General features: G+C 43.8%; 1 protein-coding gene across 1 annotated transcript; it reads right to left on the minus strand.

Annotated features, from left to right (window-relative positions):
- Positions 1-690: 690 nt before the first annotated feature.
- Positions 691-19,348, minus strand: LOC129650358 (tumor necrosis factor receptor superfamily member 10D-like). Its single transcript, XM_055578740.1, has 3 exons — positions 18,984-19,348; positions 1,637-1,736; positions 691-1,016 (listed from the first exon to the last, which is right to left on the minus strand). The coding sequence occupies exons 1-3, from the start codon at positions 19,152-19,154 to the stop codon at positions 868-870; spliced, it is 420 nt and encodes a 139-aa protein (XP_055434715.1). The 5' UTR covers positions 19,155-19,348; the 3' UTR covers positions 691-867.
- Positions 19,349-23,016: the final 3,668 nt, after the last annotated feature.

Below are 23,016 nucleotides of genomic sequence, written 5' to 3' on the forward strand. Positions count from 1 at the left end.
GGCTTGCTGGGTGGTCCAGTGGCTAAGAATCCGCCTGTCAAAGCAGGGGACACAGGTTCCATCCCTGGTCTGGGAAGACCCCACATGTTGCGGGGCAGCTAAGCCCGTGTGCCACAACTACTGATCCTGTGCTCTAGGGCCTGTGCACCACGATGAGAAGCAACAGGGAGTAGCCCCCCTCACCACAGCTAGAGAAAGCCCTTGTTCCGCAACGAAGACCCAGAACAGCCAAAAATAAATGAGTTAATCTTTTTTTTAAAGTAATTTTGGGGGCATTTTCTGTGGCAACACACATACACCATCCATAGAACAGCCACTGTTCACGTGTCACCAACCGAGGCATACAAAAGGCACTGTGCATCATTACAGATTGCATCAGGGTTAGGAAGCAAAATGTTTTAGATCACAAATAAGGAGCAAGAAGTGGGCTGGGGTGAGGTGTAATCTGAGATGCTGTGGATGGAGAGGAACCCTTGGTTGATGTCCCAACGGGTGATGCCCTGCTGGAGAGGCAGAGGGACCTCAGGTCATGAAGGCTGAAAGAGGCTGAGACCCCAGAGTAGAGGGCATGGCGCCCGCAGGAGCCTGGCCCAGGATCAGACACATCACACAGCTCAAACCCAGCCCTGCCCCACTCCCCCAGGCCTTCTGCACTCTTACCATCCAGCCCCCTCCATCAAGGGACACATTATTCTCCTCTTTCCAGCTGATGTTCTGAAAGACTTCCCTACCAGTTGAAATGCGTTATGCAAGTAACTTCTGTTTTCATTATTTTACTGACCTAAGACAGGATGAAGACCTAGCTGGGCTGGAAATCAGGTCTCTGACTCCTCGTCCCATTTAAATCCCATCTCATCACCCAGCACCCTAACTGCAGGCATGCGGGACCACAGGCTCTGTACCTGATTTGCAAGTCGTGCAAGGTAAGCAAGAAGGGAGGGTGTTTGAATGACTGGTGTAGTCTATCCCATCGGTGCATGGGGCACAACCTCCAATGGCTTCTTCCATATAGAATCCTGGGAAGGAAGGGAAAAGCTGGTGAGAAAATCCCCACAGCATTCCCTGAGGCTGGCAATGTGGCTGCGGAGGCCTCTTTTGGCCATCTGTGGAATCCACAAGGGGAACTCTCCTCAACTGGGCTTTCATCTTTTGATTCTTCATCTAACACATACCCTAGACCAGTACTGCCGACAGAAATATATTACAAGCCACACATCCAAGTCACACTCATAGCTGGCACATTAAACAGTAAAAAGAAAGGTCAGGAGCTTCCCTGGTGGCTCAGTGGTAAAGAATCTCCCTGCCTATGCAGAATACATGGGTTCGATCCCTGGTCTGAGAAGATCGCACATGCTGCAGAGCAGCTAAGCCCACGTGTCACACTGAGCCTGCACTCTACAGCTCGGGAGCCACCACCACTGAGCACACAGGCTGAAACTACTGCAGCCCGTGCACCCGAGAGCCTGTGCTCTGCAACAGGAGAAGCCCTCCAGGGAGAAGCTCAAGTACCGCAACTGGAGAGCAGGCCCCGCTCTCCACAACTCGAGAGAGCCCATGCAGCAACACAGCCTCAGCACAGCCAAAAATAAATACACAGACATGAAGACAAGGGTTGGAGACCAGTCTTATAATCTACCTGGTGGACATAAGTTCTGCTGGGGGCTCCGTTCCAGTGGGGCTGATGACTGCTGGTGAATTTCATCCTTCCTTACAGATATGGCTGAAGCAGCTTTGACCTATGGGGACAAAGAAGGGACAGGCATGAGTGGCTTCCACACTCTCACCCCTTCTAGGATCCACCCCACATTTCCTTGACCACTACCTGCAAAATGAAACAGAACTGGGACCTTTCTTCCCAGCTCTCAACTCTCATTCATGTTTGTTCTTTGGCCTTTTGTGCTAGCAAGTAACTTACACTTAAGTTTTTTCCCCTGTATTTTTTCCTCTTAAAATGTTTATTCCAGAAAGTATGTGCTCAGATACGTCCAACTCTTTGCAACCCCATGGACTGTAGCCCATCAGGCTCCTCTGTCCATGGGATTCTCCCAGCAAGAATTTTGGAGTGAGTTGCCATTTCCTCCTCCAGGGATCTTCCCGACCCAGGGATCAAACTTCAGTCTCTTGCATCTCCTGTGTTGGCAGGCTGGTTCTTTACCACTAGCACCACCTGGGAAGCCCAGAAAGTATGGGCAAGGAAAATTTTTTTTATAAGGACACAGAAACCATAGAGATCCCCTTGATTAGAGAAAACATCCATTATTTTGTGTCTTGACTTCTTCTATTTGACCACGTGTGAATACTCTCAGGCTCTCTCTTTCTTTCTCACAGTGCGTGCACACACACACACACACACACATTTTCACAAATGAGGGTTCTGCCATGAATACAATTTTTCATAATCAGGATATAGAATCACATATTGAGTAATGGACTTATGGCTTTAATCCAACAAGCGGTCCCCAAAAGGCAGCTGTCAGTGTTCCACAAAATACCAGAACCACATGGAGAAAGAAGAAATTGCAATATAGGGTTTTTAGCCAAGTCTCTGTGCTAAAAATGACAGAATGGGGCCAGTCTGAAATCACTGGAGTCTGAGGATTCCACCAGGATTAATGTGTTGATTATAGTGTTCTGACGTTCAGGATTGTCTTGTCATTTGGGGGGAGACTGCCCTCATTTGTGGGAAATACACATTCAACTGTCCAGTCATGGGATCTGTCATGTCAGCAGCTATGTTTCAGATGATACAGGAAACAAAGGGTTTTGTATAGTTTTGTAACTTTAATCTGGGAGTGATTTAAAGTAGAAAATGACATGAAGAGGAAAAAAAAGAAAGAAAAACAAAGTGAAAATGGAAACAGCTTATGTTGAGCCCAGTTCAACTGCCTGCATCTAAACAAGATAAAATGCCACCAGTTAAATATTTGGGGACAGCTAAGCTCATATGTGTCCCCTAATCATCCTTTCCCCAGTCTGGGCCTCCTCCGAGTCACCCCAAATTGGTGGACTCTCCCTTCCCTGCCCTCACAATCCTATGCCTTCCTTTCTTCCCTGGTTCTCCTCTCACAGACTCTCTCCCTCAATGTTTTGTTACGAACAGTTTCAAACATCCAACAAAGTTCTAAGATTCATTCATTAAACTCTTATATGCTCACCACCTAAGTTCTGTAACTTAGGTGTATCACATATTTCTTTCTCTATCCATCCCCCTCTGTCCATTCTCCTGTCTTATTTTTATGATGAAATTCATATCTGCAACTCTTAATACATCGGCATTATGTCAGTAACTCAAGCTCAATATTTCTTTACAGTTTACGTCAATGTTAAGATTTCCAAAGAAAGACGTGCACAATCTTACGGGAACCATTCAAAGAGTTTTTTGTTTTTTTTTCAATGCATACAGTTGGGAAATCCAAACCCTCTATCTAGATCATGGAAATTAGCTTGCTTCAAAACATTCCCTCATGCCCCTTCCTCAGTTATCCTAATCTCTAATGTGACCCCAAGAGGGAGTGGCCTTCATCATATGGAGGAAGGTCCCTTTTCTGACAGTAAAGAATCTGCCTGCAACGCAGGAGACCCAGGTTCAATCCCTGTGTCAGGAAGATGCCCTGGAGAAGGGAATGGCAATCCACTCCAGTATTCTTGCCTAGAGAATTCCATGGACAGAGGAGCCTGGCAGGCTACAGTCCATGGGGTTGCAAATTGTTGGGACACGATTGAGCAACTAACACTTTCCCCTTTTCATTACAGGGGGTTAAGTGTCAGTTCAAATTCTTTTTCTGCATCTGTTAAGCTGTTCGTATAGTTTTTCTCCTGTACACTGGGGTGTGTGTGTGTGTGTGTGTGTGTGTGTGTGTGTGTGTGTTTTAAATTTTTAATTAGAGGAGAGTTACTTTATGTGACGTTTCTGGCATAGTTTTTAAAGATCTATTTATTTATGAAGCCACTGCAATGAGAAACCTGGGCACTGCACTGAAGAGCAGCCCCTGCTCACTGCAACTAGAACAAGTCCACGTGCAGCAATGAAGACCTACTGCAGCCAAAAATCTAAATAAATAAATGGATCATATGAAATATTTTTTCAGTTAGGAAAAATAAAACAAAGACCGACCCACAACATCAGATCAAAACTACTGAATTCCAGGAACCAAAGCTGGATGCACCTGTGCCCAAGTGTGTGTGTATAGCTGGGTTACAGTAAAAATACACTTGTATATTTACAAGTACAAAATATGCTTGGTGGGTTGACCCAGATTCTACCCTTCTAGAAAGTCACCTACTAACGTCATCAGAAAACATATATGGTTTTGTTTTCAAATATATTCAATGTAATAATTTTGAAAAAAATCAGAAATGTTTAGTTTTAGGAGGATTATTACTAAATATTATAACCACCACACAGTGGAATACATGCAGCCTTTATTCAATCATACAACAACCATAGGAGCACCCGCTCTGTGCTGCCTGCTTGAGGTTTCAGGAATATATTGACAGCTAGTGAAAACAAGACAGGTAATAAGTAACACAACATCTCTTAGAGCAACCAGTCTACCACAGCTGGCTCCCTTCCCCTCCATGAACCTGATCTCCCTCCTTCACCACTTCCTCTTGGGGCAGAAGATCGAACCAGAACAGCCTTTTCCAGTTTCTACTGCAGTCCTGGGCAAGCAGAAGGGCCAGGGCCCCACGAGGTCCATCACACGCTCATCAGCATGGACTCTGTTGTTTTTCTAGCTTTAGTTGCATTACTTTCTGTTCGAATCTGTACTACTTCCTTCCTCTGTTTACCTTTAGTATGTTCTTCATTTTCTAGTGTCTCACTGTATAGTATTAGGTTATTGATTTGAGATTTTTCTTCTTCCTGAATGCAGTCATTTATAGGCATAAATTTCTTTCTAAGTTTTCAGCTGCTTTAGCTATATCCCATAAGTGTTGGTATACGGTATCTTCAGTTTCATTCATCTTAAAAGATTTTACAATTTCTTTTTTGATATCTTCTTTGACTAATTGGTTATTTGAAAGTGTGTTGTTTAAATTTGATCATAGCTGTGAAGTTCCCCAATTCCTTCCTGTTTGTGATTTCTAATTTCATTCCATTGTGGTGGGAGGGTATGTGTTCTATTATGGCTCTCCTTTTAAATATATTGATATTTGTTTTATGAGCTAGTATATGGTTTATTCTGGAGAATGTTCCATGCACACTTGAGAAGAATGTATTTTGTTATTGACTGGAGTATTCAATAGATGTCCGTTGGTCTAATTGTTTTATAATGTTGTTCAAGTCGACTATTTTCCCGTTGATCTTCTTTCGGTTTATTATGAATCCTTACAGATTAAGGAAATTACATTTCTAAGTGTGATTTGTGTTCTGAGTACTTTTTTTCTAGTTTGTTTTTATCTTTGTCATGATTTCTTCCCTTTGGCTTTCTTCTTAATTTTTATATAGCTTTGGGCAAGTTTTATCATTTGTTTTCATACTGAAGAAGTTCTTCCCCTCTCCAAAGTGGTAAGACATTTTTTCTCATATTTTTGCAGTACTCTTCTGGTTTCATATATTGCAATTCATTCATTGATCCACCTACTTTTAATTATCCAATAAGAAGAGCATAAGGAAGAAACATCATTCTTTTTCAGAAGGCATCCTAGTTGCTGTATCATCATTATTGAAGAGTGAATTTTTTATCATTAATAGGAAGTGTCATCACCATAACCCATTATTAAGGAAAGGTTTTAAAGGTTGGGTGTTTTAAAGAGCATCTTTCATTATTAATAAATATGAGTTAGATGAGAGAGACAGATCCTGCAAGGAAGACTGAGGTCATCTGAAGGAGGCGAGCCCAGGAGGTGAAGGTCAAGCCTAGGGACATGGGGTCCCGGGTTGCGACAGCTCTTCCACGTCTTCAGCTCCGTTCCAGATCACAGAGCCCCTTCCTGTGGGTCACTGTTTGACTCGCTACAGGTCGGACCCATTTTTCCTCTTGTCTTCCCGCCAGGGCCCAATGGCATGAGCTTTGTTTGAAGGCTCTTCCCTCATCACTGTATTTTTTCTGTGCCTCTTTGTGTCTCTTAATGACTAGGAGCTCCTTGAGAACCAGAATTAGGACTTCCTTCTCTAAGTTCTAGAGGCCCAGGTGGTGCTGTTCAATAGAGTAATCACCAGGTCCTTATGGGAATGGAGCACTTCAAACAGCTTCTCTGAATCAGGATGTGTTGCAAGTGAAAAATACATTCTGAATTTCAAAGACAGTATTTAAGAAAAAAAGTCCAGCAATGTTTTATATTGATTGTTGTTGTTTAGTCACTAAGTCATGTCCAACTGTTTGCGACCCCATGGACTGTAGCCTGCCAGGATCCTCTATCCATGGGATTCTCCGGGCAAGAATACTGGAGTGGGTAGCCACTGCCTTCTCCAGGGGATCAGGGGATCATTCCCTTCTCAGGGGGTTTTCCCGACCCAGGGGTGAAACCTGGGTCTCCCGGGTGGCAGACAGATTCTTTATCATCTGAGCCACCAGGGAAACTCCTGAGCTTCCCTGTACCCCATTTTCTCCCCTCTTCCTATAGAGCCCCAACCGCCCCCAGGCTTTCCCATGCTGGTGGGCTCTTCTGAGGCTGCAGAGGCCCCTCCTCATCCGACTGTGTGGCCCCACACTGCCCCTTGCAGTGTCCATCCCCACACCTCTTCAACACATTTCCCCTTAGGCCAAGCTAGCTTCTCCACTGGGCACAGCAGGCTGCAGGTTAGAGCCCATGATCCCATCAGTGGCCCATGAAAAATTTTTCAGTATATATGTACAATCTAGAGAAATGGTACAGATGAACCTATTGCAGGGCAGGAGGAGAGACACAAATGTATAGGACACACATCTGGACATGGGATGGGGGTGGAGGTGGGGGAGGGAGGGATGGGATGAACTGGGAGATTGGGATTGACATATATACACCGCCACGTGTAAAATAAATAACTAGTGGGAACCTGCTGCATAGCACAGGGAATTCAGCTTCATTCTCTGTGATGACCTAGAGGATTGGGGAGGTCCAAGAGGGAGGGCTATGTGTATACATATAGCTGGTTCATTTCATTGTACAGCAGAAAATAATACAATATTGTAAAGCAATTATACTCCAATTTTTTAAAAAAATCTTGAAATCATACAAAACTATTTGCATAGAGTTCAGTCTCAGGTATATTCATCTTTATACCTATTGAGTCCTAAATATAATCTTTAATTATTTTTGTAAGCAAGAAGGGGCCTAGAAAGACCAAAGGTGCTGACAGCAGACAGAAGTCATAATGAGGCCACGAGTGTGCTCCTTCAAGGTTCCTATAAAACCCTGAGCCAACTTGACTGGCCTCACACCCAGCCCTGTTCTCCAGTAGCACCTGAATCTTTCCTATTTAGGGACTTGAAGGTCAATAGTAATTCGCAGTCCTCTGACACTCCAGTGTTGGCTGAGGTTGGCAGGAAGAGTCAACAGGTGGAGGACGCGAGGGCCTCGTATTTAAAGCTTGACTGAAGCATGAAGCTCAGCTTGTGCCCACACCCTTGTGACCCTTGACCTAGATGAGGCCTCCCCTCACAGGACTCCTCCTGCAGCCCAGGGAGGCCAGGGTGGGCCTTGCAGAGGCCCTGCAAGGACAGCTCTGAACACTCAGCAGGAGCCCGGGGGCTGCAGGGCACAAGCCTGGATCCTCTTCCCGCCCAATGAGGGGGAGTGAAGGGATCCTGACCTGCAGACAGCAGGAGCCTGTCCCCTCTCCACTGTCTTGTCAGAAGACCTGGGACAGGAGGTTGCCCCTTCCTTCTCCTCATCCAGCCAGCTGTCCCTGATGGGTCCTCTACGTCATCCCTGTGTCTGTACCCAGGTGCCCTGAGGAAGCTCGTGGCCATGGCCTATACCCCCTGGAGCAATGTCAAGTGTGTGGACCAAGAATCAGGTACCCTGGCCCATGAGGAGACTCCCTCTCCCTCCTCAAGCAGTTCACACACACATACACACACTCACACACACACTTTTACAAATAAGCATTATACATAGTGCAAACAAACAAAAAATCAGATTACAGGATCAAATGTTAAGGAACTATCCTCAGGTTTTTAAAAGACATTGATCTTTTGTGTATTAACTATAGGTTTTGTTTTGTGAAGCCCAAGAATACTGAAGTGGGTAGCCTGTCCCTTCTCCAGGGGAACCTCCCAACCCAGGAATTGAATCGGAGTCTCCTGCATTGCAGGGGAGTCTTTACCAGCTGAGCTACCCAGGAAGCCCCACATATGACAACTTATATCTATAACAGTCTATTTTAAGTTGATAACAAGTGCGACCCCATTCTAAAGCTCATCATTTTTAGTCTCCTACGCCCAACATTGTACATTTTTGATGTCACTTTTCACATCTTTTCATCTTGAATATTCCTTTGTTAATTACTGTAATCCTAGTTATTTTTACTGCTTTTGTCTTTAAGCTTCATATTAGCTTTATAAGTAATCAAACCAGTACTGTTACTAAATACTTACCTTCCAGTGAAATTTATTCTTTCTTATCTGTTCTTGTTATTATTTAATGGCTTTTATTTTCAGCTTAAAAAAATTTTTTTTAACATCTGTTTTAAGGCCAGTTTAGTGATTAACTCCTTTAGCTTTTGTTTGGTAACCATAACCATAATGTCCTCAGTCATGTCCGACTTTTTGGAGCCCACCAGGCTCCTCTGCCCGTGGAATTTTCCAGGAGAGAACACTGGAGTGAGTTGCCATGTCCTCCTCCAGAGGATCTTCCCCACCCAGGGATGGAACCTGCATCTCCCGAGTCTCCTGAATTGGCAGGCGAGTTCTTTACCACTCTTGACCATTCTTTAGGGCCAGCTGTCTGGAAAACGGTTTCTCTCTCTTCGATTAATGAATAATCACTTTGCCATGTAGAGTATTACTGGTTAGATGTTTTTTTCCTTTTAGCATTTTGAATATATTGTGCCACTCCCTTCTGACTTGCAATTTTTGTGCTGAAAAGTCTGTTGATAGCCTTATGGGGGTTCCCTTGTATGTAACAAGTTGTTTTTCTCTTGCTGTTTTTAGTATTCTCTCCATTATCTTTAACTTTTGACATTTTAATTATAATGTGTCTTAGTAAGGATCTCTTTAAGGCAGCAGCAGCAGTAGCAGCAAGGATCTCTTTAAGGTCTTTATTTTGAACTTTCTGAGCTTCCTGTATCTAGATGTCTGATTCCTTCCCCACATTAGGTAAGTTTTCAGCCATTATTTAATCAAATAAGTTTTCTGCCCCTTTCTAGTTCTCCTTTGGAGCCCTATAATGTCCTTTAATGTTGTCCCATAAGTTCCTGAAGCTATCTTCACTTTATTTCATTCTTTTTCTTCTCTGATATTCTGATTGGGCAAGTTCCACTGCTTTGTCCTTTTTTAAAACATTTTGAAAAATATATATTTGTCTATTTGGTTGCATCAGGTCTTAGTTTTGTCACGTGGCTCTTTTGTTGCAGTGCATGGACTCTCAGGTTGTGGTGTGTGAGCTCAGCAGTCGCAGCGTGTGCTTAGTTGCACCGTGGCATATGGGACCTCAGTTCCCTGACCAGGGATTGAACCTACATCTTCTGCATTGCTTTCTGGTAGCTCAGCTGGTAAAGAATCCATTTGCAGTGCAGGGGACCTCAGTTCAATTCCTGGGTCGGGAAGATCTGCTAGAGAAGGGATAGGCTACCCACTCCAGTAATCTTGGGCTTTCCTGACGGCTCATCTGGTAAAGGATCCGCCTGCAATGCGGGAGACCTGGGTTTGATCCTTGGGTTGAGAGAAGCCCCTGGAGAAGGGAACGGCTACCCATTCCAGCATTCTGGCCTGGAGAATTTCATGGACTGTATAGTCCAGTTCAGTTCAGTCGCTCAGTCGTGTCCAACTCTTTGCGATCCCATGTATTGCAACACGCCAGGCCTCCCTGTCCATCACCAACTCCCGGAGTTCACTCAAGCTCATGTCCATGGAGTCAGTGATGCCATCCAGCCATCTCATCCCCTTCTCCTCCTGCCTCCAATACCTCCCAGCATCAGAGTCTTTTCCAATGAGTCAAATCTTCGCATGAGGTGGCCAAAGTACTGGAGATTCAGCTTTAGCATCAGTCCTTCCAAAGAACACCCAGGACTGATCTCCTTCAGAATGGACTGGTTGGATCTCCTTGCAGTCCATGGGACTCTTAAGAGTCTTCTCCAACACCACAGTTCGAAGGCATCAATTCTTTGGCGCTCAACTTTCTTCACAGTCCAACTCTCACATCCATACATGACCACTGGAAAAACCATAGCCTTGACTAGACGGACTTTGTTGGCTAAGTAATGTCTCCGCATTTCAATATGCTATCTAGGTTGGTCATAACTTTCCTTCCAAGGAGTGTCTTTTAATTTCATGGCTGCAATCACCATCTGCAGTGATTCTGGAGCCCAGAAAAATAAAGTCTGACACTGTTTCCCCATCTATTTCCCATGAAGTGATGGGACCAGATGCCATGATCTTCGCTTTCTGAATGTTGAGCTTTAAGCCAACTTTTTCACTCTCCTCTTTCACTTTCATCAAGAGGCTTCTTAGTTCCTCTTCACTTTCTGCCATAAGGGTGGTGTCATCTGCATATCTGAGGTTATTGATATTTCTCCAGGCAATCTTGATTCCAGGTTGTGCTTCTTCCAGTCCAGCGTTTCTCATGATGTACTCTGCAAAGAAGTTAAATAAGCAGGGTGACAATATACAGCCTTGACGTACTCCTTTTCCTATTTGGAACCAGTCTGTTGTTCCATGTCCAGTTCTAACTGTTGCTTCCTGACCTGCATACAGTTTCTCAAGAGGCAGGTCAGGTGGTCTGGTAGTCCCATCTCTTTCAGAATTTTCCACAGTTTATCATGATCCACACAGTCTATGGGGTCGCAAATAGTCAGACAGGACTGAGTGAATTTCACTTTCACTTTCCCCTGCACTGTAAGCTGGAGTCTTAACCACTGGACCACCAGGGAAGTTTCCACTGCTTTGTCTTTGAGATGACTGATCCTTTCTTTACTTTACCTAGTCTGCTGCTGAACCCTTCTATTGTTTTTCAGTTCAGTTATTGTATGTTTCAGCTCTGTGGCTTCTATTTGACAGTTTCTTATATTTCCCATCTCTTTCTTGAAGTTCTCACTGTGTTCATCCATTCTTCTCCCCAGTTCAGCAAGCTTCTTTATGACCATTACTTTGAACTCTTTATCAACTAAATTATTTATCTCCATTTCACTAAGGCTTCTTCCTAAGGCTTTATCTCATTTAGTGACTTGGAACAGGTTTCTCTGTTTCTTCATTTTGCTTGACTCTCTGTGTTTCTTTCTATACAGTAGATGAAACCCCCTCTCTCCCAGTCTTGAAGGAGTTGCCTTGTGTAAGAAATGAATTTTTCATTCAGCCTGCTCTTAGTCATCTCTCAAACTCTTGGGATTGTTGAAGCAGCCTACTATATTTTTTAAGAGTTCCCAGTAGTTGAGCATGTGCCAAGACCTGTCCTATTGCAACGGAGCAGGACACTATGGTCCTTGCCCCTCCCCCGACTACGTCCTTTGCCTGCCTCTTGTCTATGGAAAACTTCAGTCCAAGAATAAGTTTCATCAAAGAAGTGAGAAATGCAGAAACTAAAGAAAATAGTCAAAGGAGACCAAATAATAATAATGTAGTCATTAAGCTTAGTCAAGGATCTTTCTTTCTTTCTCAAGGGCTATAGATAATATTCTGAGCCATAACCTGTGAGCTGTCTTTTTTTTTTTAATTAATTTAATTGGAGGCTAATTACAATATTGTAGTGGTTTTTGCCATACATTGACATGAATCAGCCGTGGGTGAACATGTGTTCCTCATCCTGAACCCCCTCTCACCTCCTTCCCCATCCCATCTCTCAGGGTCATCCCAGTGCACCGGCCCTGAGCACCCTGTCTCATGCATCGAACCGAGACTGGAGATCTAGTTAACTATGATAATATTCATGTTTCAATGCTATTCTCTCAAATCATCCCACCCTCATCTTCTCCCACAGAGTCCAAAAGTCTGTTCTTTATATCTGTGTCTCTTTTGCTGTCTCCCATACAGGTTATCGTTACCATCTTTCTAAATTCCATATACATGTATTAGTATACTCTACTGGTTTTTTTCTTTCTGACTTACTTCACTCTGTATAATAGGCTCCAGTTTCATCCACCTCATTAGAACTGATTCAAATGCACTCTTTTTAATAGCTGAGTAAGATTCCATTGTGTACCACAGCTTTCTTATCCATTCATCTGCTGATGGACATCTAGGTTGCTTCCATGACCTAGCTATTGTAAACCGTGCTGCGATGAACATTCGAGTACACATGTTTATTTCAATTCTGGTTTCCTTGGTGTGTATGCCCAGCAGTGGGATTGCTGGGTCATATGGCAGTTCGATTTCCAGTTTTTAAAGGAATCTCCACCCTGTTCTCCATAGTGGCTGTACTAGTTTGCATTCCCACCAACAGTGTAAGAGGGTTCCCTTTTCTCCACACCCTCTCCAGCATTTATTGTTTGTGGACGTTTTGATAGCAGCCATTGTGATCCGTGTGAGATGGTATCTCACTGTGGTTTTGATTTGCATTTCTCTGAATGAGTGATGTTGAGCATCTTCATGGTGAGCTGTCTTACAGATACTGAAACCCCAAGTGGGGAAGTTAACTACATGATGACCAGACTGTACCCAGGATATGAGCTGCCACAATTCCAAGAACTGGCCTCAGAGAAATGGAAACAAATGGACCCTGGAACTGGACCTAAAACAATCAAGATGATGCTGGTCAGACCACCGATGATCAATTTGAAGATGACTATCAGAGCTGACTCTGCTGTTTCTGTATGTGGCTCCCTCCTCACTTCTGTCTATAAAAGCTCTTGCCCACAGGCTGCCGGTGGGGGCGGGGAGTTGGCCTTCGGAGAGATGTTCACCACTCTCGCCCCCAAGTTGTAAGCATCTGAAATAAAGCAAACTTTCCTTACCACCAACCTGGACTGTTTATTGGCTTTTGGGCAGAGAGCAGCCAGACCCACACACACACTTGCAGTACCACTATCCCAAAGGGGAAGATCTCAGTGCCTAGATTCAGGTTGACTGGAAGTCAGCCACATACACACACAAAGAAATTTACAGGCCAATATTCTTGATGAACACAAATGCAAAAGTCATCAACAAAATTTTAGAAAGCTGAATTCAACAATACATTAAAAGGACCATACAACATAATCAGTGGGATTTATTCTAAGGATGCAAACTATGGTTCAAATTTTACAAATAAAAAAAAAAATCACAGTCAATGTGATATACCACATTAGTAAAATGAAGAACAAAAGTCATATGATCATCTCAATGGGTACAAAAAAAGCATTTGACAAATTCAATATTGATTTATGATAAAACTCTCAACAAAGCAGACATAGAGGAAATACACCTCAACAAATAAAACCCTATGTGACAAGGCCACAGCAAACACCACATTCCATAGTGAAAAGCTGAAATTATCTCCTCTAAGATCAGGAACAAGATAAAGACACTCACTTGTGTCATCTTTATTTAACATAGTATTAGAAGTCCCAGCCAGAGCGATTAGGTAAGAAAAAGAAATAAAAAGCATCCAACTTGGAAAGGAGGAACTAAAAGTGTCACATTTTGCAGGTGACATGATATTATGTATAGAAAATGCTAAACACTCCATTGAAAAAAAACCTCTTAAGACTAATAAATGAAGCCAGTATAGTTACAGGATATAAACATCCATATGAAAACATATGGTGCATTTCTTTACATGAATAACAAACCAGCAGAAAGAGAAATAAGAAAACAATCTAATTTACAGTGGCATCAAAAAAATAAAATTCCTATGAATAAGTTGAATAAATTTAGCCAAGGAGGTCAAAGACCTGTACATTGAAAACTGCACAAATAAATGGAAAAATAGTCCATGCTTATGGATTTGAATAATCAATATTTGTAAATGTCCATATACCCATAGAAATCTAGAGATTCGATGCAATTTTTATCAAAATTTCAATGGCACTTTTCACAGAAATAGGACAAAGAATTAAACTTTTTACAGAACCACAAAAGACTCTGAAGAGCCAAAGTAATTTTTTAGAAAAGATGAGGAAGGCTGGTGGCATCTTGCTTCTTGATTTCAAACTATGCAAGTGAAAGTGTTAGTCGCTCAGTTGTGTCCAGCTTTGCGATCCCATGGACTGTAGCCAGCCAGGCTCCTCTGTCCATGGAATTTTCCAGGCAAGAATAATGGAGTGGGTACCCATTCCCTTCTCCAAGGGATCTTCCCAACCCAGGGATCAACTCTGGGTCTCCCCCACTGCAGGCAGATTCTTTACCATCTGAGTCACCAGGGAAGCCCTGTATTGGAAAGGGAGAGTCTTAACCACTGGACCACCAGGGAAGTTCCTTAATGAAGGATTTTTGCGTGTATAATAGATGTTGGTCAGTATTTTTTTTTTTTTTGGTAATGTCATTGTAAGTTTTTGATACCAGGGTTGTGCTGGCTTTATAAAACAGTGAAGAACTGTTGCCTGTTCATATTTTCTGAAAGAATTGGTATAAGACTGATATTATTTTTTCTATGAATATTTATAGAATTCCTCAATGAAACTACATGGGCCTGCAGTTTTCATTGCTGTAAGATTTTAAGTGATGAATTCTAATTCATAAAAAGATAAAGGATTAATCAGATTTTCTTTTCATCTTGTATTTGTTTTGCTAAGTAATATTCTCAAGGAATTTGTCCATTTTATTCAAGTTCAAATTTATTTGACATTAAATTATTCCTAAGTTCCCCTTATTGTCCTTTCTATGGCTGCAGAGTTTGTTATAATATCTTATCATTAATTGTTGATACTGGTATTTTTTGTTTTTTTGGCCTTTTTTCTTTTAAAATTTGGTTTGTTAATTTTGTTCATCATTTCAGAGAATCAACACTTGGTTTGTCAATTCCTTTCATTATTTGTATTCTATTTCATTGATTTCTACTCATAGTATTACTTTTTCCCTATTCTTCTGAGTTTAATTTACACTTATTTTATGGTGATTTAAAAATGTGAACCTTCAGGTCGCTTTTTTTTCTTTACTTTAAAAAAATTTTACTCCCCACTTCTCCCAACCCCCTATTCTTTTTAATAGAACATCTTTAATTGGAAGAGCTTCCCAGGTGGCACCAGTGGTAAAGAACCCACCTGCCAATGCAAGAGACTTAAAGACTTAAAGAGATGTGGGTTCAGTCCCTGGGTCGGGAAGATTCCCAGGGGGAGGACACAACAACCCACTCCATTCTTGCCTGGAGAATCCCTTGGACAGAGGAGCATGGCGAGCTACAGTCCATAGGGTTACAAAGGCTAGGACACAACTGAAGTGACTTAGCATGCACTCACACTTTAATTCGGAGAAGGTGATGGCACCCCACTCCAGTACTCTTGCCTGGAAAATCCCATGGACGGAGGAGCCTGGTAGGCTGCAGTCCATGGGGTCACTAAAGAGTCGGACACGACTGAGTGACTTCACTTTGACTTTTCACTTTCATGCATTGGAGAAGGAAATGGCAACCCACTCCAGGGTTCTTGCCTGGAGAATCCCAGGGACGGGGGAGCCTGGTGGGCTGCCGTCTATGGAGTCGCACAGAGTCGGACACGACTGAAGTAACTTAGCAGCAGCAGCAGCAGCGCACTTTAATTGAAAACTGCAGTTTAAGCACTGTGTTAGCAGCTTTTCACAAGTTTCCACTTAGTATGTATTCATTACTATTTGTTTTTAAATTCAAAAAAAATATTCTTTTGATTTCATGTAAGAACCATAATGATTTGAAGGATGTTGCTTAATAGTCAAATTTTGGAGTCCTTTTCTAGAGATCATTCTTGACTAGCAATGTAATTTCATTAAAGTCAGAGAATAGAGTTTATATGATTTCATTGCTTTTAAACTTATTTAGACTTTTTAAATTGTCTAGAATGTGGTCTATCTTAGTGGAAGTACCACATTCATCAAAAAAGAATGAGTCTTCATTAGATGTTGCAAGCGTGCTCTCTGAATGTCAATTAAATCAAGATGGTTGATTTTTCTTTTTCTTTTTTTATTAATTTGGTCTCTCTGTGCAGCTTCGAGGATGTTAGTTCCTCAACCAATGAACCTGCTGTGCCCTCCATAAGACAGCAGAGTCCTAACAACTGAACGGTCAGGGGAATTCCCGTTATGGTTAACAGCATTACTTTTGCTGTTGTTTAGTGGCTAAGTTGTGAGAGACTCTGAGACCCCCTGGACTGTAGCCTGCCAGGCTCCTCTATGGGATATTCCAGCAAGCATGCTGGAGTGGGTTGTCATTTCCTCCTCCAGAGGATCTTCCCCAGCCTAGGGATCTAACCTGTGTCTCCTGCATTGGCAGACAGATTCTTTACCGCTGAACCACTGGGGAAGCCCGATAATGTTACTACCCTTTTTCATTTTCATTAAAGGGTGATATGATAGTCCTTTGATTTCATCCATTTTTGCTTTATGTATTTTTAAAGCTCTTTTATTAGGCACAATATATTTATGGTTAAGATGTCTTCCTGATGAATTGACACTTGTAACACTACAAATACACGTTTAAAAAATCTTTGGTAACATCAGATGAAAACTTGAAATAGTCTTCTATGGACCTGGGCAATCCTTCAGCATTGACATTCAGTTATCTCTATTCTGTCCCCAGCTTGCCGGTCACATTTCCCACCACCCAGATCAATACCCTCCATGCCCCTCAGAGCAGGACACAACACTAACATTAGTGCAGGCATCTTAGAACCCACACCACCCACGCATTCAGGGGGAGTCCTGTCTGCAGCCTGCTGAGTAGCCCTGTGCAGGGGCTGTGGGGCACCGGGGACAAGGCGAGGTCCTTGCTTTCCTCAGGGCAGTTCTGGCCACAGGAACCTGAGGCAGAGACAGCGATTCCCATAAAGTCACCAAGGTGAAAAGAGCCTGGAAGGGCTGCAAGGCAGATGGGACAAGACTCCCAGTGGCAGAGAACAGGTGTGGACATGGAGGGAAAAGTCCCACAGTGCCAGGATCACAGACAAGAACGAAGTCAAAGTAACGGGAGTTGGGGGGGGGGGCTGGGATGGACGAGGAGGAGGCTTCCTGGTGTGTAATCTCCATTTCGGGCTGTTGGAGAGACAAACACTGGGGTGCACCGGGTGCGGTGGAGATGTGAGACTTTGCCACTCACAGACTTGTGGTGTGTGTGTGTGTGTGGAGAGTGGGTTGGGGGTGTGAGAGAGAGAGAGGAGGGAGACAGGAGGGCTGCGGTGGAGCAGCAGCGTGGGACAAAAGAGAGAGGGAAACGAGGGAACTTCCCTGGTGGTCCAGTGGTTAGGGTGCCGCACTTTCACTGTGGGGGTCAAGGCTGGATCCTAGGTTGGGAACTAAGATTCCTGCAGCCTTTGAGCCTTGGCCAATTAAAAGAAAAAAAGGAACTGAGAACGGAGGATGGGTCGTGGAAGTGTCTTCAGTTCGGCTCAGCAATTTGTCCACCGCTACCAAGCTGGTGAAGTTAGAGCTGAGTCCCGAGTAGGGATTTCCTTTCCTGCTTCTTACCACTTACTTCCTGCAAGTGATGCAATACTGTTAACTGGGTTTGCAGAGTCTAGTTGGACCTTGCTGTGTTCCCATGTGACTTCCCGGAGCTGATGTAACTGTTTTAGGGTCTAGCTTGATTTTCACTATCCCTTGATAGGTTACCCAAAACAACACTACTCTTTCCTCCCTGGGGACAAATGGGCCCTAAAAGCTGCACCGTTTCGTTTTTTTGTTTGTTTTGGTTTGGTTTTTTTTGAACAAAAGATTCTTTAAATTCTATAGTGCTTTACAATTTTCAAGCGATTCACACACAGGATTTCATATAATCTCACAATAACTCTTCTTTTCCCCTCATCCCTATCTTGACTCTCCCTGCTTCTCTCTCCTCACTGGTAACCACCAGGTTTTCTCTGTATCCCTGAGTCTGCTTCTTTTTTGTGTGTTACTCACTAGTTTGTTGTAATTTTTCTATTGCGCGTGCAAGTGTAAGTAACGTGTAAGTAACATCATACAGGGTTTCTCTTTTACTCTAAACCTCATCAGCTGTGACAAAGCCATAGTGTCAGACTTGTTCTCAAGGTCTTCCTGTGCTCTGAGACCTGTTTCTTCTAAGATTTGTGTGACTGTGGGGTTGTTTTTACAAGTAAAAAGACAGCTAGGTTAACAGTAGACCCTTCCGCCTGGAGTTCAGGGCAGCCATTAAATAGTTTTTTCAGGATGCATGCCACACCTGTTTCAGACTCAAAACAGAAATCAAAAGAACATCTTCAGACCCTTTCCTCCTAAACTAGGCAGAGCCCCTGAGGCTAGCCGCCTGATTACTGGGGATTTACCCTGTAAGCCCTGTGGGTTGCTGCGGAAGAAAGTGGAAGGAATTTGCAAAATGACTGACTTCAGCCCAGAAGGGGTGCTGAATGCAAGGGAGGGTGGGAAAGCTACTTTTCTGTACAAATCGAGGGGAAGAATAGATGCGATGAGCATATTCTAGAATCTCAACAAAAAAGGGGAGGGGAGAGGAAAAAGAAGAAGGGACACGGGAGGGAGGAGAGGGGAAGGAAGGGGAGCGGAGAAGCTTGCAAAAGAGTTTTCCATTCTTTTTCCTTTGGAATTTACTTCTGGGACAGCCAGACAAGCCTAGGACCGGGACAGAGAACACAGGCTCTTCTCCCTCTGGGCCCGGGTCGGTCCCGCCAGGCCCTGAACCTGCTCCTTCCCCGCATTCAGCCCACGGTAGATCTCGCTCGGACATGCCCCGGCCGCAGCTGACCCGGGCATGCACACCGCCGGGTCTTTTCCCGCCGCCATTTACCGGCCACCCGGCGCGCGTTCCGGAGTGGTACCCGCGGTGGTACTCACCCACAACACGACACCCATGACGAAGACGAGGTACCCGAACCGAAGTTTGGGGCCACCGGAGCGCCCTGCACCGGCGCTCGAGGAGGCCGGTGCCTTCCGTCCCCGCTGCCGCTTGTGGTCGGGCAGCGTTCGCTGTCGAGGTCCCCGCAGGTTGATGGCAGGCACAGTCATGAGGAATCTTCACGGTCGTCCGTGGAACTTGGAAACCCGCCTCTGATGGCCAGACGTCGGGGCTCCTCTGTATACCGCCGCGGGGCTCCTCTGTATACCGCCGCGGGGCTCCTCTGTATACCGCCGCGGGGCTCCTCTGTATACCGCCGAGGGGCTCCTCTGTATACCGCCGCGGGGCTCCTCTGTATTCCGCCGCGGGGCTCCTCTGTATTCCCCCGCGGGGCTCCTCTGTATACCTCCGCTCCTGCGCACTGTACTCACGCTTTCAGAGAAAGCAGGCGGAGGTGGCCCCGCCTTGTTTTACTCAGGATATTGCTCAATCAGTGCCGGAAAAATAAGAATCTCCGTCTCTCTCTCTAGACGGCCAGTTGAACGCAGCCTGTGCGTGCTCAGTCGCTCAGTCGTGTTCCACTCTTTGCTGACCCCATGGACTGCGGCCCACCAGCCTTCTCTGTCCATGGGCTTTCCTAGACAAGACTACTGGAGTAGGTTGCCATTTCCTCCTCCAGGGATCTTCCCGATCCAGGGATGGAACTCTCCTCTCCTGCATCTCTTGCATTGGCAGACGGATTCTTTACCAGGGAGCCACCTGGGAAGGCCGAAGCACGCAGAGTTGGCATTAAAGGTTCTTCTTGAACCGGATCCCTTCTCAGGAGCAACGACCCTCCTGAGCTACCTCTGGTCCTCTGACTACCGCTCTCAGCTTCTGCTCCTCCCAGGCTCATTGACAGTGTGGGTGCAAGGGAGGGGTATCACTGTCTCCAGAGTCACATGGCAGCTCTGTCCCAGGGGAAAGTTGTTGAATCAGAGGTTTGCTCTTAGCATCTTAGTAGCCAGGTGCCTGACTGGAGTAGATACTCAATGAACAGGTGGGTGGACAGAATGAAGGTCACAGAGAAGGCCATCGGTGGGTCTGAATTCAGGTCACAAATAGGCTTCGGATCTCCTCCATCACTACCTGTGCGTTGCAGTAATGCCAGGGTCAACGTCTGCCTTTCACACGCAGGACTTCATACCATCTCCTCTCGACCCTACTGCTCTTGCAGTCAGGCAAGCTAGAGGAATCCACTCCATTCAGCCTTTCTTGGAAATTTTTCTTCCCCGTAGATTCTTTAAAGCCTTTGGGAAACAGAACTGCTGGACGCTAATTGGCATATGAAACCAAACGGGCCAGGAGGAGGAGGTCCCCACGTGGGTCAGGCGCGTCCAGCTGTCCCGAAACATCCGCGCTCTGCTGGACTTAGGTTGTGGGGAGTCCAGTATTGGGTAAGCGGCTCAAGCCTAGGTCCTACAAGGCTAGGGCGACTGTGGGCTGGGGACTGGGCAGGGGAGACACGAACCGGGAGCCTCCAGCTCCACCCTTTTGTATCCGTTTTGTGAGGCCGGTGTGGTAGGAATTAAAATTCCTTTTTCCTCCATATGTTTATCCAGCGGTTCCAATACCATTTATTGAAAACACTTTCTTTTCCCATTGAATAATATTTCTGCCTTTGTTGAAATTCAATTGACCATCTGTATGTTCCATTTCTGGACTCTATATTGTGTTCCATGGGTCTATTCATTTTCTGTCCTGTGCCAATACCACGTTACTTGATTGTGTGTGTGTGTGTGTGTTCAGTCGTGGTCCACTCTTAGCGACCCCATGGACTGGAGTCCGCCAGACTCCTCTGGCTGTGGAATTTCCCAGGCAAGAATACGGGAGTGGGTTGCCATTGGCTTCTCTAAAAGATTTTCTGACACAGGGATGGAACCGCGTCTCCTGCTGCTCCTGCACTGGCAGGCGGATTCTTCACCAGTAAGCCTCCTGGGAAGCCTGTTGCCTTGATTGCCATAGCTTTATAGTGAGTGTTGAAATCAGGTAGTTTAAGTCCTCCAATTGTTCTCTTTTTCCTCTGAAATTGTTTGCGTTTCGATATGTTTTATATAAAATAATTTTAAAAGTCCTGCTGGGATTTTAATCCATATTGCATTGAAAGTGATGATTGACAAGAATTAACATTTTAACAATATTGAGTCTTGCAATCAATGAGATGGTTTTATATTAGACCTTTCTTACTTAATCTTGACAACATTTGGTAAGCTTTCTGTGTACAGATTGTATACATCTTTTGTAAATGCATTCCCAAATGTTTTTGATGTTACTTTCAGTGCAGTGGTTGAGATTATTGGTTTTTCTTTTCAGTCCATGGGTCCCAAAGAGTGGGACGTGACCGACTGAGCATGTCTTAGACAGCTTATAATTTCAGCTTGCTTTTTTCCAGTTGGAGAATCTTAGCCTTATAAATGACATGTTTATTCTAGTTACATTCATTGTTGTAGCTTTATTCAGAATATATGATTTGCCACAATTTTTTCATTTTGCCTTTGTTTTTTTAACAATATTTTCACTGGGTATAAATGAGTAATGAGTCAACAGGTTTCTTTCACCACTTTAATTCTTAGCTCCATTGTTTACGTCAGGTCATTCATTGGTCTTTTGAATGCAAAAAAAATTTTTTTTATGCACAAAATTTTCTCTTTGTTACTATGATGTGCCCAGGTGGTGTTTTCTTTATATTTATCTTTCTTTGGGGCTTTCTAAGCTTTTTGAATTTGTAAATTGGTGTTTTGTACTACAGTTGAGAAAATTACGGCCATTTTTTTTCTCATTTGTTCAGTTATTTCTTTTCAGTCTTCGATCCCAAACATATTCCATGGTGTTGTCCCGAAGGTCACTAAGACTCTGTTCCTTGTTTTCTTTCAGTTTTTTTTTAACCTCTGCTCTTCAGATTGAATGCTCTTTAGATCTATCAAATCTCTCTTCAAGTTCACTCATTATGTCTTCTGCAGTGTTCAAACTCTGTTAATAACATTCAAGTGAATTTTTAATTTCAGATAATGGGATTTTCAGTTCTAAAATTTCCTTTTGGTTCTTGTTTTATAGTTATCACTTCTGTGCTGAGATATCCTAACTTTGTTCATTTTAATACTTTTCTACAGGCCAAACATATATTTTAAAGCTCCCCAAAAGAGATTCTATTATGAATTAGAGGTGAGAACCAGTAAAAAGATATAAACTTTACCCGGAAGGAAGAGATATGTAATGGGAAGTATCGGTAGCAGAAAATGTTAAAATCCCTCTGTCCATGGGATTCTCCGAACAAACATACTGGAGTGGGTTGCCATTTCCTTCTGTAGGGGATCTTCCCAACCCAGGGACTGAACCTGGGTCTCCTGCATTGCAGGCAGATTCTTTACTGTCTGAACCACCAGGAAAGTCGACAGAGAAGGTATTATACTTGATTGACAAAGAAGTCTAAAGGGAAACCCAAAGACAACAGAGAATAGATAAACAAGCACAACAAGGGAATTTTAGTCTCTGACAGCAACCGCTATCACAAAAATAAATAAAACCTCACCCTCAACACCTACTTAGCTCAGTTCCCTTACCAGTTACATTATGTCTAACTTTAAGCAGAAAATTATATGGCATCCTAAAAGACCAAAGCCAAAAACACTCATTGAGGTTTAAGAGATAGAGCCAGCACCAGAATGAGACACAGATATGGTGGAGATGTTGGAATTATCACATCGGGAATTTAAAACAACTAGGCATAATATGCTAATGATTCTAATAGAAAAGTGGGCAACATGCAAGAACAGATAGGAAATGTAAGCAGGGAGATGGACACTTCAGGAAAAAAATTAAAAAGAAATTCTAGTAACAAAAACCCCCACAATGTAACAGAAAAAAAGGATGCTTTTCATGCGCTCATGAATAGAATCAGCGGAAGGGGAAGCATCAGTGAGCTTGAATCAATGTCAACAGAAACTTAGAAACCTAAGTACAAAGGGGAAAACAAAAGAATTAAAAGAGCAGAAC

Source organism: Bubalus kerabau, chromosome 4 (genome assembly GCF_029407905.1).
Source record: "Bubalus kerabau isolate K-KA32 ecotype Philippines breed swamp buffalo chromosome 4, PCC_UOA_SB_1v2, whole genome shotgun sequence".
In the NCBI taxonomy this organism is placed as follows: Eukaryota; Metazoa; Chordata; class Mammalia; order Artiodactyla; family Bovidae; genus Bubalus; species Bubalus kerabau.